At 36.2% G+C, this 19,862-nt stretch overlaps 1 protein-coding gene across 2 annotated transcripts in view; it reads right to left on the reverse strand.

The window, feature by feature from the left end:
- The window catches only part of LOC127437467 (uncharacterized), a 108,479-nt gene that overhangs the window by 32,960 nt on the left and 55,657 nt on the right, over positions 1-19,862 (reverse strand). For both annotated transcript variants that reach the window (XM_051692407.1, XM_051692406.1), the window contains 2 exons: positions 17,599-17,721; positions 1,714-1,800 (listed from right to left, as the gene is read on the reverse strand). In XM_051692407.1, the coding sequence (XP_051548367.1) occupies positions 1,714-1,800; positions 17,599-17,721 (210 nt within the window). The remainder of the gene's footprint in view (positions 1-1,713; positions 1,801-17,598; positions 17,722-19,862) is intronic.

A 19,862-nucleotide genomic window follows, 5' to 3' on the forward strand; every position in this document is an offset into this window, starting at 1 on the left:
GTAACCTTGAAAAAAACATTATGTGTGTATAGTGAGTAACAAAATGTCTTTTTTACTTGATGGTTGCACCATTGAAGTGTTAAGTCTCATTACATCAATCTTTTGTTAAAAATGGCATAAAGGTTTTTTCTAAAATGAATGCAAATTAAAATTTTAAACTAAATTTTTGTAGGATTTCCTTCTCCTTGCACATGTATATTTGTCGTTGACTCACGAACGAAAACTCTAGATTTTTACAGCTACAACAACATCTGCACACACACACACAAAAAAAATTATGTTTGTTTTAGTAATTTTACGTATAAAGGTCGATTCACACCCAGACGAGACCAATTTTTCCTTAGACTATATGAAAAGCGAATTCACTCCCGAACAATAGGTGGTGCTTGACGTGTAGAGTGCAAGTTTCTCCATTTTAATTTCACATCCTCCACTGCACAACACACAAAATGTTAGTAAAAAGCCAATTTCATAATTGCTAGACTACTTAAAATAAAATACATTTAATAAATACTCACCATTGATTTTAATTTTTTCTGCAATTACTATCCATAAACACTCCTTCATCTCTGCATTTTTGTAGCCGCTGTAACGTTTATCGATAATTCCTTGTGCTCAGATGCCAAAAGCAAGAGCAGCTACACAACACCGGTTCTTAGTTGTTCTTCTTTAGGTGTTTACCGGCGGTTTGTGAAATATCTTTCGGTGCGTTGGTGCCACCAACAAGTTGGATTTTGTAGCTGCGGCGGCTCGGGACGCATGACTAAAACCACTAATACCACTGGTTGATCAGTTAACTTCGCAGTCCGAAATCAAGAGCATCCCAAAATTGGACTGCTCTCTGAAAAAAAAAAAAAAAACATTGGATTGTCTGTGGATGATTCGTCAGACGTGATGTGTATAGCCTCATAGGAATCCATTGTTCCAATTCAAAAGCTTGTTCGCAATGAACATTCGCACTTAAAAATCGCATTTGGTGTGAACAGGCCTGAAACCTTAGATTTTTACTAGAAAACAAGACAAACATACTGATTAAGAAATGTTTTTTTAACAGTGAGGCACCAAAAGTGGCCCACGGCTAACTGAATTGCTCTTTTTAAATCGTACCCAGATCTGACAGAAAATATAAACTGAAATAACCATCTTAGAGGGACAATGCTTTAGGTGATAGAGGGAGAATAGACCATGCACCCCCATCTAAAGGTTGCTGCCAGTGGCACAAAGATCCTGTCAGGATTTCCTTCCCAGCACTTCACCAACCCTGAATATGACGAGATAAGATATAGTGAATTATAATATGCATGAACCTGGGGGTGAGGCCAAAGCTTTCACAGCCAGACTGTTGGTATATCTGGAATAAATAAACATGAGGTCATATTTATGCAAAGAGAGAGAAAGGTTATATCCAACTTAAATTCAGAGCTAAATAAACATCCTCTGCGTGTGTTTGATTAATAGACTAATTCATTAGATCAGACTAAATAGGAATGCAATGCATGTAAGTGTATGACTTAAAAAGAAATTCAAACCCAAATGATTTAATTACACAAAACATACACATTACAAAGCCAACACAAGTAGGTCATATCTGCACAGAGCGCTTGCATGACATAAAGGTGTTAATTTATGTGTGTGTGTGTGTGTATACAGGGCCCCTGCAGAGGTGTAAATGTGTGTGTGTCAGTAGGGGCCCTGGCTCCTGTCAGCTCTCACCGCTCTCTGGTTGATGTCTGCTCCGGAGCGCGCCATCATGTCCGCAATCTCCACATGGCCCTGCTTGGCCGCCCAGTGGAGCGCCGTCTGCAACACATGCATGCAAAACACACCAGTTGTCAATCACAACGCCGCTGTCAATCACACTGGTGGTGTATTCAGACTGCACTGTCCCACCTGGGCTTATTAAGACTGCAGGCCTACTGTTAACACTGAACACACATTTCCTTATTTACTAAGGTCATATTGATACTGAACATGTTTTGTTTGCAGCTTGACTTTACATTATTGGCTAAGGTGTTGATTTATTTAAATTCAGCACAGTCCATCTGTCAATACGCACCTATCACTTACAGAACCCATGAAATCACTTGATGAGCACAGTTGTCTTTGCTGTGTTGACATAATTCCTATTGAAATAAAAAGTTATGGCGGGACATGTCGAAGAGCTCGTCTTGTTTTTTAAACAGTCATTAGACTTTAGTTTACGTCATAGCCATTAATCATGATTTGCTTCTTAATATTGCAGGTCAGAAGTAGATGGTATTAAATTTTTTTATTCAAGAGAGCATTTTTTTGGACAAAAATTTCAATGCGCCCTTGAGTGCCAGATGATATTATCATTATTTTTTTATTCATCATTATGGTGTTGTGTAAATTACTCAAAAAATAAATAAATAAATACATTTGAAAAATAATCCACTTCAAATTACTAATTGTTCAAAATTGTAACCCAATTAATTTATTGATATTTCATAAAAAATAATCACATTACTAATTACTCTAAAGTTTTCTGAAACCAATTTTGATATTTCAGCCTCAGTTCCTAAAATACATCTATAATACACTGTGTTCACAAAATAGTTACACTCAGGACCTTCAGGACAAAAATGTCCCCAGTGAAACCCATTAAAACCCAATATTTGATCACAGTGCCATTAAAGCATAAAATCATGAATTCTGTGATATTATGCTTTCATTCTGGAGCAATGGCTTCAAATTATTTATTTATTTATTTATTTTATATTTTCCACCAGATTGCGCCACTTTTCTCATGTTTAGCCTATGGAGCAAATATATGCTTTTTTCCTATTTTCTGTTTGCTGTATTATAGAGCACTGCAGGACAACTGAATAAATGATGAAGCTAAAATTGTGTGGGTGTGTTGGTATGAATGTCAGATTGTGTTTTGTATGTGTTTATTGAGAAATGTGTGTGTGTGTGTGTGTGGGCAGGTTTAAGTGGTTTGCGAGGACTTTTTTTTAGATTACAAACTGGTAATTACAAGGGTATTATGCTATAAATGTGGTTTATGAGGACATTTCTAGTGTCTCCATAATTCAAATCACTTAGAAAACATACTAAAGGATGTTTTATTGAAAATGTAAAAATGCAGAAAGTTTTTTGTGAGGGTTAGGTTTAGGGGTAGGGTTAGGGTTAGGGGATAGAATCTATAGTTTGTACAGTATAAAAATCATTATGTCTATGGAGAGTCCTCATAATGATAGCTGCACCAACATGTGTGTGTGTGTGTGTGTGTGTGTGTGTGTGTGTGTGTGTGTGTGTGTGTGTGTGTGTGTGTGTGTGTGTGAAAAAACAACAGTGGCATGATATAAAGAAACTGGCATTTAAAGGGTTACAATTCTGAAAATACCCGGATGGCCGGTCTGATTTGTGGATGTGCGTAGTTACTGAGAAATATCAGACAATATTAGATAATCAGAATCAAGTATTCCAGAGAGCCATGTAATAAGAATAGATAATTTACTATTCATTTATTTCAATGCATAGAGCATCCAGTCAGCCGAAGATTCACTGAACAATTATTCCAAGCAATTAAATAACATTTTTATGCCCCTTTTCACAAAAACGGTTCAAAAGGCTTAAAACTCTGAAGTCATTTTTTTTTTCTTTTGCAACACAGCGTCAATAAAATTTATAGCATTAAAAAAGAACATTAGAATGGGTAAAAGTTTTTCAGATTTAGTCTAAATTAAGCTATCGCTCAGTAAGGGCTAGCTAGTTTGAAACTGAATGTTAATTTGTAGTTATTGATAATCTTATATTTCCCATGAATTAAAGAAACAATATTTGCTTGATTTTTTTTTTTTTTTTTTTCTTACAATAGCATTGGTAACAGGGTTGAATGTTTGAGTTTGTGTAAAAGTTGAGAAAATGGAAGTGGATTATTTACTTGCCATGTTGTAGAAAGTGTCCAAATAATGTCACTTCCTGAGTGTCACAATTTTATGGAATATTCCATATGGCAACAGGGTTGAGTACAAAATATGGGACCCTGCTAAATATAATTGTTTTTGTAATAAAAGTTATTTTATTATTATTTTATTTTTTTCTTAAATAAATGTAACACCATTTGATGTCTAACATATATAATAGTTTTCAGTCCTTTACTTATGGGATTTGTGCCTTTATTACTTTAAAAAAAACAACAACAAAAAAATGAAATGGGACACCAATTGCACTCTATTCATAGAAAGTGCAATATTCTTATACTTTTCTAAACACAGATCTGCACTAGACAACACGAACAGACGTAACAGCTAACAAGCTACTTACATACTTCAGGTCCAAGTGTTATTTTTTATTCATTTGTGTGTTTCAGAGTGTTAGGAGTTTCCCGGAGTGAGAAAGGGAGAAAGAAAGAAAACAATATCAGTAATAGATTAAAACAACTCTTTTGGGCCCTGTTGCTCTCCATATACTCCATTGCCTTCCATCACATCAGTGTGTTTGGCCTAAAGCTCTGAGTGTTGCTTCAGTCCCCATCCACTCTCAGAGCGACATCAAAGCTGGAGCAGCCATGCTTTTGTCAAACTCTCCTCCCTGATTTTCTGCCACCAAGTTTTATCTCTGCCAAATCACTGGCAGCCTTTAACCTATCCTGAGCCGATTAGCTGAATGCTTGATTTGAGCATTAGTGAAACTATAGCAACCTGTAATCTGCCACAGAGCGAGTCATGAAAAGCCCTATGTATCTTGTCACGCAAGAGCTAGCAGCCCACCTTGACCCCATAAGCTGTTTCTTACAGAGCCCTCGCTGGGCGGACAGATCCCCGCTTTCTTCACATACACACAATCCATTGAGAAATCTGCTCTCGCCTCTCTGTTGGTCTCGGGCCAATCTGTGGCCTGTACTCGCTGTCCTGAAGAGCAACAATCTGCCCACGCCTACTATAAACTATCATTTAATACAATATGTGTAACACAAACACTACCCATATCAAAGTGCAATTTCTAGACAGTATATTAACATGTTGTACAGTTGAAATAATCATCAAATAATACAAATTCCTCTACAATTATGGATAATATACACATCTTGTCAAACAGAGATATAGAACAGGTGGTTCTTGTTAAGGCAAACATCACTATTACTATAGAGCACAACAGTGCCCAGCCACATTTTCAGCCGATTACCAACCTCAGAGCTCACGGTACTATATTTAAAGGTTTGTAAGTCATTGTTAAAAATCAATTCTCTTCTGAAAAAAATATAAAATAAAAAAATGAATGGGATTTCATTTTTTGTTTGAGATTTGAACAAACCCCTCACAATATTTCTACAATTCGGCATGTAACCTGGCTATTGCTATTGAGGTGTGAGGGTTCTATTATTATAGACTGTACTTTACTGTTACTGTAGACTGTGTAATCTGCGTATAGAAAGCGGTGAAACTGCAACTCTGTACATATCGTAAATGGGTCATTCATACAATTCGGTGACATTCCGGCTTTGAAACTTTTAAAAAATAAAACATAATTTTACAAGTTTCTTCATGTTTCATCATTACAGGGACATATTAAAGATTGTATTAGTCATACTGGTCAAGCTAAATTACTAAACAGTTCAGATGTCCATCCAGTTAAATAGGCAGCATCAGGGTGGACAATAACAGGGTGGACATTCAGTGGATAAATTAGCCACTACATGGTCTGTGATTGATATCTAGGAAACATATTTTTATACTAATATTTATGATTTTATTTCTGTTGACATAAATATTGTATATTGAAATTTTTTAATTATATTAATTTCCCATATATCTTACCATAACAGGGTGGACATGTTATGTTTGACCACATATGATTAACACCACAAAATAAAGGAAAACATAAATAAAACAAATGAGTTATAAACTTCAAATAACTCAAAGTAATTTTGCAAAATGGTTGATGTACACCTCCAGTGTGTGTGATGTCATTTCCTAAAATATATCTTTAATGAAAGGTCATAGAAGGTCATTGCACTCTGTACAATTGTGGTGAGAAGAATATCATCTCTGAATGCTATTCTGAGATGCGAGTTGGCACTGTTTTGGCGACACATGGGGGACCTACACAATATTAGGCAGGTGGTTTTAATATTGTGGCAGATATATATATCATTTTCATTAACTAATATATATATATATATATTAGTTAATGAAAATGATCTATTTTTTAACACAAATAAAAGTTTGTATTGTGCTGAACCTCATCTGTTTAGCAACCTGGTCTCACAGAATCATGTAACTATTGTACTATACCTACATTTTTGCAAAATTATTTTAACGGGGCTCGTTGTACTGTATGTATCACGACAGTTTCCTGGTGAAATGAACACTAGAGACACTACAACCACAATGACTTGTATTCACTTTCACAAAAATCAAGTAAAACGGCAGATTATGACTTCATAAACACTTTTCGCCCTGATCCTCATATAATGCTATCTTACGACATCTAAACACTTTTACTGTAGCGCATGACTTGTAAAGAGATTTTATCATTTTAATGTTTGCATCACTTAACCAACAACATTTACAAGTTTGTTCAGTGTGATTAAATTGTGTGGTAGCTCAACTGATAGAGCGTTGCACTTGTGATGTAAATTACGAGGCCTGAAGAGCACGCGAGTCGACATGGTTGTTTTAGAAAATGTGTTTTTCATCTCATATTTGCGTTTTCTGACACTATCGGATAGGTTTAGGTTTAAGGTTCAAGGTAGGGAAGTAGGATTTGTAGATTTAAAACTCAATAGAGAATTAACCTTAAAAAAACGTATCTTTTCGAGAATATTTAACTTGCTTTTAGCACTACACAGTGGACATTTCACCTCAGAACCGCTGCAAGACGTAATGATGAACCACATAATATAATTTAGCAGTTTTCGAGAGATCAGGCTGTATTTTTGCTGCTTGTCTATTTTGAATATTCACTAAACAACCTTTGGTTTTCTGTAGGTGTTTGAATATGTCAAATCCAGTGTTCATCAACTACGTCAGCAGTGTGAAAAAAAAAAAAGAAAATCTCAGATATCAAACAAAAGATTTCTAATCTCCTAGTTTGATCAAGCCAAGCATAAACAGCAGTGTAATGTTCATGTGTGTGACACAACCTGCACCGCTTTAGTGTGTGTGTGTGTGTGTGTGTGTGTGTGTGTGTGTGTGTGTGTGTGTGGGCAGGTTTAAGTGGTTTACGAGGAAATTTTTTTTAGGTTACAAACTGGGAATTACAAGGGTATTATGCTATAAATGTGGTTTATGAGGACATTTCTAGTGTCCCCATAATTCAAATTGCTTAAGAAAACATACTAAAGGATGTTTTATTGAAAATGTAAAAATGCAGAAAGTTTTTTGTGAGGGTTAGGTTTAGGGGTAGGGTTAGGGTTAGGGGATAGAATCTATAGTTTGTACAGTATAAAAATCATGATGTCTATGGAGAGTCCTCATAATGATAGCTGCACCAATGTGTGTGTGTGTGTATGTATTTGTGTGTGTGTGGGCAGGTTTAAGTGGTTTGCGAGGACTTTTTTTTAGATTACAAACTGGTAATTACAAGGGTATTATGCTATAAATGTGGTTTATGGGGACATTTTTAGTGTCCCCATAATTCAAATCACTTAAAAAACATACTAAATGAATTTTATTGAAAATGTTAAAATGCAGAAAGTTTTATGTGTTTAGGTTTAGGGTTAGGGTTAGGGGATAGAATCTATAGTTTGTACAGTATAAAAATCATTATGTCTATGGAGAGTCCTCATAATGATAACTGCACCAACGTGTGTGTGTGTGTGTGTGTGTGTGTGTGTGTGTGTGTGTGTGTGCAGTCTCCATGTGCAATAATTCAGTGTTATCGCAGCAGTCATTTTTAGAGGCTGTTAATGTTGCTCTTTTGTCTGGGGCTATGGCTGTTTTTAAACAGCTCCATATGGTGACAAGCATTAGGTTTTGAGTGTGTGAGGGTCTGCTCTCACCCTCTCTATTGAGCCGGACCACAGAGGAGCATTATAAGCTGTCCTTTCACACTGCCAATAAAAGACAGATACTCCATCTGGCACACACTAAAGCACCACACACACACACACACACACACACACACACACACATGATGGTACTCCTATCATTACGAGGACTTACCATCAGGGACTAAAAACGGTTCAGTGAATGAAAACGAAAACTGGAAAAATATTTTCTTTAGCAGAACGTAACCGAAAACCAGAACTAAGTGATTTTCAATTGTTCCAGAATGAAAACTTTATTTTTAAATGCTGGTAACCAGTAATAACTGGTTAATTTTGTTCCGTTAATTTTTTCATGAAACCAAAGGCCCCCACTTCATGTTGCCCATAAAAAATGAAACGTGCTTTGATCGTGAAGGAAACTGCAACATCACATATTTCTTTGCCTAATTGCCTAATTTGCCTAATAACCTTTCAGAAAAGAGGCTGCAAAAATACACTTTTTGCTTAGAACGAACCGAAATGAAAACATTTAGTTTTTAGTCACTACTCTCCATAGACATAATGATTTTTATACTGTACAAACTATACGTATATTCTATTCCCTAACCCTAACCCTACCCCTAAACCTAACCCTCATAGAAACCTTTTGACATTATTAGATTTTCAAAAAAACAATGTTTAGTATGTTTTTAAAGCTGTTTGATTTACAAAGAGACTAGGCGTGTCCTCATAAACTACATTTATAGCATAATACCCTCGTAATTACTAGTGTGTAACCTAAAAAAATGTCCTCAAACCACAAAAACCAACTCATACACACACACACAATGTCCCTTTGTCACCTTGTTACACCAATTTGAGGTTTGATAGCTAATACTGCAATATTTGAATATTTTAAATTTTAGATCAAAATGAAGGGGCAACCATGTCTCTTTCCAAAACCTAGGGAGCTGACTAAGTAGGACACATTTTAAGGAATCATAGGTTCCTGATACATAGGCTGTTTTAAAAGGTATGCAGCAAAATTACGCTGCCTTCAAAGATACTCTTTTGGTCAAATTTTGAGGCAGGAATGTAAAGTATTATCACATTTTTGGTAAAAAGGCAATTGCAACGAGCTTAGTGAAAAATGGTGGATGAAGAGCGAGAAATGTCAAATATAAATATGAATTATTCAACAGAGGAAAGTATTTATAAAATTTTTTATATCTAAAGTGAATTCACCCAATATTTGTATGTGCTATGTATTTTTATTCTTATTAGAGTATCAAGGTGTTAGTTACAACCTCACCTTGTGGTCATTTCACTCTGAAAATGGTCAACAACACTTCCAGTTCGGCCACTGGAGACAGTGGTTCAAATTTCGGTAAGCACAGACTGATTCAGCAGCTGTTTTCGGCAACCTTCTGTTGACAAATCAACAGTGTGATCATCTGATTCAAGTGAGAAGAGCTATTCGTATGACACACAGAGTTGCGTTCCATTTCAGTTTGAATGCTGCCTTAAAAGGCAATTATACAGAAATTACACAGTAGACAGCAAGGCAGCTCACTAGGTTTTGAAATAGAGCCCATCTCACATTCCCAGATGAGAACAAGCCCTCTGTCACTTCTCATAATTAAAAATCTGAGAATTAGGAAGGAAAGAGTGAATTATAGACTCAATAATGGTATATAATGTATTTTATGCATTCTTAGCTCTCAAAACGGTTCAAATCTCACTATATTTACCCCGCAACCCTGTGAAATTATTTTGTAAACACACAAACGATGAATATAAATGTAAAAGAGCTTTGCTTATCCTGAAACTTAAGCATCAGTTTAATTGTTTTATTCCGTAGTAACTCAATTCTCAGCTCCTATTGGCTGAGAGCTGTGGAGAGGTGCATGTCCACCCGAGGCGGTCGGAGCGCTGCCTGTTTGTTAAACTAATAATTGCTGTGCCATTACACTATAATTAGACACAATGATCATTCGGTTGCCTGTGTGTATAGAGAGGAGTGCAGGCCAGACACACAAATTAGCATGAATTAAGTACCTCATCTTTGCAATTATTAATATTAAACAAGAGTTGCTGCATGAAGATGCCTGCAGGTGTAAAACCCCATGATAATGTTTTCATATATTGACACTGGATTCTCTTGTTGTGCTCTTAAAGGCAATGGCAAACCTTCAAATGTAATTTTAATTAATATTGATCAATATAAAGCAGTGATATGCATACATTGCAATATTGGATGTCAGTGCTGGAAGAATTAAATTGTCTTGGTCCAACATTAAATACAGAATATGAACACTAGATTTTTTCTTCTTTTTTTTTAAGAAAATGCGAGTGGTGCTTGCCCAAAACTCTAACCCTAGCCTTAACCCTGATCCCAACATCCCTTTGTCTTTCACACGGTTGCTAAGGTGCTTTAAGTGGTTTTAAATTTGTTGCTATGTGGTTGCTAGGGTGCTGTAAAAGGTTTCTACGTGGTTACTTAAGGCCCCTGCGAACTTCCTACGAAATCTGAGAACGAACGAGTGTGACATCATTTATAAAAAATCTGGCCAAAACAAAGACATTTTTTAGTTCGTTCAGGTGGTTCGTAACAGCTCGCCAGGGCGAACATTCAGGAAAACTTTTTACCAGCTGCTTAACACCTTACTGCCATTGGTCCACGTCATCAGTTGGTGTGACCTGGATCTCCACCTGCTTTGAGGCTGACAACTAATTCCCATTCAGTCAGTTAAGATCAGTCAATATGAACATTCCGGTGTGCAGAGTTATTAGCGAGCTGCTGCAAATGTACCTACATTTGTACGATCACTCACATAGAGAAATTTTCCAAGAACATGTTTTGTTTTTTTTGTGGGGGGGGGGGGGGGGGGGGGTTAATTAGTCTACAAAAGGAATCAAGTCTACTCAAATACTCTTTAAATGCCATTTCAATCTGATACAAGCCATTCACATATCTGCCCAAGGTATGCCTATCACCATTCTTTTTTCTGAATTCTACCCATTAACACACTTTTATACATCCATCTTTGGAGTAGTATCAGTATCATCATAAATTACAACAAAAGAGTGTAATCAGCACATAGTATAACTGCGTATAGTGTGTTAATAGCGCTTTAGCACCATGAATCCACAAGGTAAACATTACAAATCATACATTATCTACTGCATATATTTTACTTTAAATCATCACTGAGTGGTTAAAACAGCTTCTTTTACTGATCTCCTGTGAATTCTACTCAAAAAATGATGCTTGAAGTAATTAGATGAACCTCTAAATGCATCCCCCAGCAGCGTGGGTGGTGTGTGAATGTTCACAAACAATATGTCATTCCTCATCTGTTTCAAAATTATTTTTGGAAGAAGCACTTCACCATGAGTGTGCCGGTGCCTTTACTGGCCAAAGTCAAAAGAGCCTAACCCCATGTCTTGAGGGTATTCTTGTGTCTTGATACTGCCTGGGTCCCTCCTTCAAAGTACTTCTATTTGGATTTTTATTGCCTACCAGGCAAAAATGAGTATGTTTGATTTCTTACAAAAGTTATAGCACTTCTCTCATCAACAAGATACATGAATCATGTCTATAGCAGTATGTGATACAAATTACGCACCAAAGTTTAATACTTAGGGTTAGTTTGTTTATATGAACAAACTCTTAACCCTGAGTAGGAGCGTAGTGATGCTAGCCTTAACAACAACTACTAATACTTTTTATAGCCAAAATCTACTCTAAAAGAGTAAACTTACCCCCTGGGAGTCCAGCGAGGTCATTGAATTGATTGAAGACAACATAGATCACATATTGTTCTCATGCAAATGAAGTACTGTACAATGAACTCTAAACTCAAAGCAAGTTTCCTTTACATACTAATCAAGAGAGCTAATGAGACCTAAAGAAAGCACAACATTAAAGATAACACCTACTCATCTAATCCATTCTACCATCAACATATCACAAGACTGAAGTTTACCAGCCCAATAAGAGAGAAGCATTGTTTTTGTTGGAGCTATGGCTCAGGCAAAGACCAGATCTAGGTACATAGATTAGCATCCACAGAGGGGATTATAGACACCTACTCCCATTTCAAAGCCTAAACTTTTTTTTTAAGTTTTGGGGGTGCTTGGGTCTAAGCTTAGAAATTGTGAGTCTAAAGGCTAAACTCTCATTTGATTCCTGTGGGATCTCCTCAGCTTAATCCCCAGATCCTCGTCTCACCTTCCCTTGTTATTCGATTGGCCTAGATCAGTGTCCAGCCCAACCACTGACACCCCTTCTCATTTTGCGCCCACAACAGCATTGTGATGGACATAACTGACCAATGGGCATGACAATTCCATCACTGAACAAGCCTAAGATAGTTTGCTGGTCTTAGCTAGTCTCCCAGCCTGGTTTGTAGAGTTTTAGGACTGTTGTCAGCTAGCCAGGCTGGGAGACTAGCTTAACACCACTGTAACTGTAAACACCAGCTAAGACCAGCAAACCAGCTTAGGCTGTTCTACAATATTTTCTGACTTCCTTACGTTGAGGGACTTATTATAACTGATTTGAAAACTTTTTACAAATATGGGACACTATAATTTTGAAATATGTAATCTTTTTTTTTTTTTTTTTTTTTTTTTTTTTGAGGCAATTTCTTGTGTTTTAAACCAAAGATAATTTACTTTAGACTCTACATGGTATTTTAAAACCTCAACTGCTTCATATACCACTTGGGTACGTTTGCAATTGGAATTAAACTAGACATAAAAAGGCAGTATTTGACTTAATAGCAAACCCTTTTCACAGAATTTGATAATAAGGTTTTAATTTTAATGTATTTAGCAGGAAATCCAGCTAATTTTAGTCAACATTACTGCAATGATGTTTGCAACGTAACCACACAACCTTCCCAAAATTGGTTTTATTGACATTCCCAGTATTATTGATAACATTTGTGGGGAAAAAATTCATAAACAGTAAAGGGGTACAAAGTATTTTATGAGGGATGTCTCAAAAATTACGTGGGTGAATGTGTTATTTTCCATAAAGTCACATTTTCACTACTAGATCAGGTTGGTCCATCTTTCTTTTAATGTTTCCTCTTTTGGAAAGTCTTGAAAACATGTTAGTGATTTATTTATTTTTCCTATTGGAGCAAATTTCTTATTGGAACAAATATATCTCTATATACCAGCAGTGCCATTTATCTTGCTACAGTTCATGTCCACATTTCAAACCTGTAAATGTGAAAAGAGTCCATATTGCCCATACAGCCCTACAGAATGATTGGTGTTCTTCTTAAAACAACACTTCAGCATCATTATGGACATTAGATCTATTAAGGGAATAGTGAGCTTGGCGTGAAAAGAGGGATAGGTAGATATGAATGAAAGTGGATGAGTTCTAAGAGGCAATTCTTTCAAGTGGCAAGAAGGAGCACAGAATCTATAAAGGGTAGAGTCCTCATATACTTACAGTAACAAAGTCCTGCAAACATAAAAATAAGAGGAAAAAGAATGCAGTGAGATTGTAAACATCACAGCCTCATAAACATCACGGCCTCATAAATCAAACATGGTCAAAGGATGTACTGTACAAAGTCACACATTTAAATTTCAATGGACTACTATTTTCCTTAGTGGCTTACCAGAGACTCAAGGTAACAGTTTGACTGAGAATGAGGCGGCACATCTTTCCACTAATTAATTTGGGAATCTGTTATCTTGCTCTGTATCTGTCTCAATGAGAGGGGTTTGAACCATTCGGTTGTGATGCTTCAAACACAAAGAGCTTCGTTTCCCCTAGAGACACCAATGCCAAGTTCAACACACAAACCTCTTTCAATCCTGCCAGGCAATTCCAGCCATGCCATTAATTCCACAAAGCCAAATGTAATTGATTGATAAGGGCTTGAGATTAACCTTTCCTATGAGTTTTTGTCTCTCAATCGTGATGGCCACATCAGATGCTGTCTATCCCATCAACACTATCTCTTTATCTGATCCTGGTTTAAGAGCATTGGCCATTACTGTTGACCTGCGGGGACTGGACGAGCAAAAAGAGTCCACTAAAAATGTCCATCTTTGACTGGCACATCTAGAGTCTGATCTGATGAGAGTGTCCTGTCTTATCTTTCAAGACAATAAAGACGAATTTGAACTGGTTCCTTGTTTGAAAAATGTTTTGTTGTGGTACAGAAGAAAACCTTGCGTGCTCTTTGGAAATGTCCTGTTGTTGTCTAAGTTAGCATCACTTACACAAAAGAACATTTTGCTGTTATCAAGTATTCTCTACAGCATGAGCAGGTCGACAAACTTGCGCTGATCTGAAACCGAATCCCGCTGGAGCACAAACAAACAGATATAAAGACTGTGAAATCCGTTTGACTTTGAAAACTAGCAAAAAGAACGAAAACAGCAAGTAGTGGCGATAAACAATGTAAGAAATAAAATCTAATTTGTTTGAATTTCTTGATAATTGCTTGTTAAATCAGTAGCAACTATAAGCTGTTTAAATAAACACTTCGTTATGCTTTTTATTATAATATTAAGGGTCATTCTCTGCAAACAGTGCCATATGTGTGCCATATGCATTTCACATTAATGTTCTCTTTGTTAAGGGATTATAAAGGGGTTCATTAATAATTCATTTACAAATGCTTTATGTTTTGATTAATATAAGCATGAGTAAGTGTATTAAGCATTTATAATATTTAAGTAGCTATTTGACAAATATTGGATGAAATTTTCCATTTTTATGCATGATGCTATAACTGCATATAATTAATAATGCATTTGTAAATGACTTATTAGTCATTACCTGAACCCCTTTATAAACGCTTAAAAAAGAGAGCATTATTGTAAAGTGTAACTGATATAATTTCTAAACTAGTCCCATAATTTAGTAGATTTAAATCTGTTTATTATGGAATGCAATTGAAATTTAAAATACAACATTTTACGTTTTAAAAGTTTATTTTAATTTTGTATTTTTCAAATTGAGTCTTTAAATGGAGTTTGCATTAAAACTGGCCCTATTAAGCTCATTAGTTTAACTCTGTTATGGGAAAAATCAGAGTGAACATTTGTTTTTGCAAAAAAATATATTGTTCTTGATATAAGGATCACAAGAATTTTGACTGTGGATAATGTGGTGTTATTCAATAATATGTGGTAGTTAAAGCAGTTATTAAACATTTTACACAGACCTTCAATGTTTAAACGTTCACTCCTGATATTTTTCACAAAATATATTTTAATCTTTTTTATTTTCCCAAAATTTTCAAACATAAACTGCTCAATTCCTGAGAATGACCCATAAACAGAATGTCTGCTAAGAATACTGTAACTAGAGTAAAATAAGTAGCTATTAGTATTAGCAGTAGCTATAGAGGCAGTAAGTGTTCTTGTCAGCTGCTTCACAGCGACACTGGAAGTACTTAACAGTGCCAGCCGTTCCTTGTCATCCTCACTCACCGCACAGATTCACTAAACTTCATGGAAATTTAATAAGAGTCACTGCTTTGGGCTTGACTCCTGTAGAGCAGTGGGCCGCCGCTGCTGCCAGCCACATATGTGATGATTTATAAGCAGACATTTGTCTACCACCTTCCATCGCTTTCCACTCTGTTTTCTGTGTCCAGCCTTGTTTCGGAAGTGCGTGTTATTGCAGCGTTAGTGGCAGAATACACAGCCTAGAGGCCAGAGGCTTGTGAAGTTAAGCCAATGCAGACTGTGCTCGCATCAGGATCAATATCTGGAAGTCGTCAACATGTTTTACTTTATTTTCTCCTCACCTTTAAAGGACCCATGTGGTTCCCTTAACACTATCAGGCAACAAAACGCTCCTGGTCAAACGACAATCCATTCCTGTCGGGATCTTTTGCTGCCAAATTCTTCAAAAGGGACACACGGTAATGTAATCCTCAACCTAATTAGCTTGACCCTTACAATATGGGGAACTCGCCCATTGCAACCCTGCAGTTGCTAACATAAATTACTGGTAATCAAGAAAGGTTTAAGTGCAGGCACCATACACAGAATATTAAATAATTATTTTTATTTACATTATAAAAACAAAAGACGTCATGGAGCCAAACTTGGACCTATTTACTTTCTTAATAAATCTTTCTGGTATACAGTATTTTTATATATAATTATTTGAATTATTATGTATTAATTATATTGAATCATCCTTATCTTCCTGAGACCCATGCGCGGCTGCTGTGTGTATTTTTCATTTTCCTTTTTGATTTATAACTAATAATCATGCGGAAAAAACTTTTTTTTGGAGCAAATAGTTTTCCTAAAAATGTATGTCCACAAATGTGGACAGCGGGACTAAGTTATGAAATTTTAAATAATACGAAGCTGCAGAATTTTTTTTAATCAAATTATTTATTATGTTTGCAGGAGTGTTGGTTATTTACGTTTTTGAGATGTTACAGATATTACAGCTGATTTTCTGTAAAGCTGAATAAATAATCATTACGCAAAGTAATGGCCAGCATCATCCAATCACTGCCAACCATGTTTAAATAAAATTTAGCATTATAAATTCTGAATCTTTGTACTGATTATTATTGTCCCATGTTGAGTGGTCCAAACATCATCTGCAGCCTAAACCTGAACTTTTGGTCGGATTTTAGGAGTGAATGCACTTAGCTGCATAGAAAGCTATAGGATGTCCCCTTGCCCCCTTGCTCCCTATTTAGTGAATGACTTAACCTTCAGTGTGCTGTCTGTCAGCACTGGTCTAAGAACAGTTCGAAATTCACCATATTTTCAACCTAATTCCATATACATTTTTTCAGCTTTTGGATGAACCCATTGATTCTCAATGTGATAATGCAAAGTGAATATAGGATTTCTTAGGGGACAATAGCCTTAAAGTCCTCATAAGTAGTCACTGTGTTTAACAGTGTGCCATTTGATAAATCACTTAAATGTTCAAAATGGCATATCAGATGAAACTAGAGACTCATCAAACAGATTTCAATGTTAAAACTTAATGACATTTCTTTCTAGATGTGGTTTTGTTGGCATTTCTCCCAAAGACAAACTTCACTGAGATCAAAGACATGTTGTTTTGTCACATGACGATTTAACCATTTACTGACAGCCCAGAGTGTTCTGACCTGAGATCAGTCGGCTTAAATTAAATTAAATTATGTATAGCGTATAGCGAAGACAAAACATGTCGATGCTGGAGGACGCAAGGTCACACGAAGTTATCACTCAGCAAAAATTGATACTGTATTTGTACTGTCATGTAATACATTTGATTAAAAATGTTTTAATGATTGACAGCCCTAAAAAAGATATTACAATCTTTCATCAAAATGTGACAACTTTCTTTGTCTTTGAAAAGATGTAATCAAGGCTGCGTGGCCGGGAAGCTCACTTTTTATGACCGAATCAAATCCAGATGGATAAAATTAAGTCCCACATTATTTCTCACTGAATATTCCATTTCATATGAAAATCCGTCACATTACAGAAATTCAAACTCATATAATTTCTGACATAAATTCCATAACATTGAAGGAAGAATAAATTGGGTTGTGTCCGAGAGGTGAGTTATGGAATCAAAGTGATTTTTGAGTAACACTAAAGACAGTGATCTTGAATTAGTATCAAGCAGAGGGTGGACTGTCCATTCTCACCTTTTTGGAGACAAGTGTGGGGTCTTGCTCCAGGAGCACATACAGGGCCGAAGCGTTTCCAAGAGCTGCACACCATAACCACTCCCTCTCAACCGGGTCCATCTGTATCCGATGAAACAGTGACTACAGAAAGCAAACAAGACATAAAGACTGAGAAGAGAATCAACCTATAGAGGCTTCACTAAAAGAGAGAGAAAAATTTGCAATGAAAAGCATAACAACGAAGACCGTAGAAGTTAACGTATTGGGCAAAAGTAAAGTCACTTGCACACCTTTTGCATAGCTGAATTTAACTATAGTTGAAACAAGTTAAACACAACATCAATAGTACAAATGTTAATGGGAAAGACCAAAGGAGGACATTTTGTTTTTGTGAAGTGTGTAATTTCTGTGCCACTAGCGTCACTAAGCGTTGTCACCATTGCAAAAAGTAATGACTGTTTTCAAATGGGTTTCTTGAATAGATAAGGGTCTGCCATAAGAAAAAAATATCAATTTCAAAGGAATCAACCTACAAATGCCTTACTAATAGTTGACTCTGTATATAAGCTGGGATACGTGAAAGTAATTTAACATAAAAAAAAAATTTAAAAAATAAACATTTTTAAATATGTGTTATTACATAATATCTGATATGTACTTTTTTTGGAATTTACAAACGAGTCGGAAAGCATGATTAATTGCGTACATTTTTTTTAACATGTTTTTTTTTATTTATTTTTTATATTATGTATTGCACAAAATAATGTGACAGGCCTAATTAAAACTGAACATTTTAAAAGAACATTAATAATAATAATAATAATTAAAGAAATCTTGTTACAGGCAAATTCAGCTAAATCAAAATAGCATGGCATAGAACTCTGGCATCCAAAATCTGGCTACCTGTCCATCTCTCCTCTTTGAAAATATTTTATAATAATGCCTTCAGCTCCTTACAGTTTTGACCTCTCTTCATTTCTAATCTGGAGTTGGTTCCAGGCAGCCGCGTTCTAAACAGATCCAGACAGAATTTCTTGTCACACTGATCAATGACCTGTGACCAGGTCTGGGGCCCCGCAGACACCCATGGCCAACACAAGGACCCCGTTGTTCAATCTGACAGAATGAGCCGGGGATCCAATACTCAGATAACAACATCCAAGAGAAGAGCATGTATCACAACACCACTAATCCTCATGTTTAGCACCTGTTTATGATATGACAAATTGAAACCCCCACCATGAAGGGTCCTGACATTATTGCATTTCTGTTCAAAACATTGATTCAACATGGCAACCGAGGGGCTGCCGATTAGGACCAGGATCCAGACGTGGATATTGACATATGTAACTGATAAAAGCTTAAGAAATATAGATCCAACTTTAAAATAAACAGCAATTAGAGGTGCGGTATGACTAAACTTACATATCACGTTATAAGTAATTTGATATCAAGGTAACTTTCAAGGTATGTTACGTTGTAGTAAGGCCTATTTCTGGATTTGATTAATCCAGTGAATTAAAACTTTACCAATAAAAGGTAGGCCACTTCATCTCATTTGATTGTTTCTCTTTGTATTTGAAACTTGATGGACACAAAGCAAGATATAAGGTGTTCACAACAAATACATACAAATTCAAATTATGTGACACCTGAGTTCAAAACTAAACACTCAAAACAGTAAAACTAAAAATTGATAAAATGGATAGTTCAGACTCAAAACTACGATTTGATGAGCCACATTGAAATCCAACCTAAAATAGCTAATATACCAGTTACAGCACATCCGTTTCATATCAATGAGGCAAGTTAAGATGTTACTTGGCAACCGTAAACCGCAAAATGGACATTAATCAAATATACCATTCCCACGTTGTATGCCAGTTAGGGCTGTCTATCAATTACATTTTTTGATTTATGACTTGCCTATTAATTGGTTTAATCAATATATCAATATTTGCTGAGAGAGGCCCACAAATAAGACCTGTTAGGTTAAGGGTTTAGGTTGGGGGGCCTGGGTAGCTCAGCGAGTAAAGACATTGACTACCACCCCTGGAGTCACAAGTTCGAATCCAGGGCATGCTGAGAGACTCCAGCCAGGTCTCCTAAGCAACCAAATTGGCCCAGTTGCTAGGGAGGGTAGAGTCACATGGGATAACCTCCTTGTGGTCGCTAGAATATGGTTCGCTCTCGGTGGGGTGCGTAGTGAGTTGTGCGTGGGTGCCGCGGAGAATAGCACGAAGCCTCCATATGTCTATGTCTCCGCGTTAACACACTCAACA

Source organism: Myxocyprinus asiaticus, chromosome 48 (genome assembly GCF_019703515.2).
Source record: "Myxocyprinus asiaticus isolate MX2 ecotype Aquarium Trade chromosome 48, UBuf_Myxa_2, whole genome shotgun sequence".
Taxonomy (NCBI): Eukaryota; Metazoa; Chordata; class Actinopteri; order Cypriniformes; family Catostomidae; genus Myxocyprinus; species Myxocyprinus asiaticus.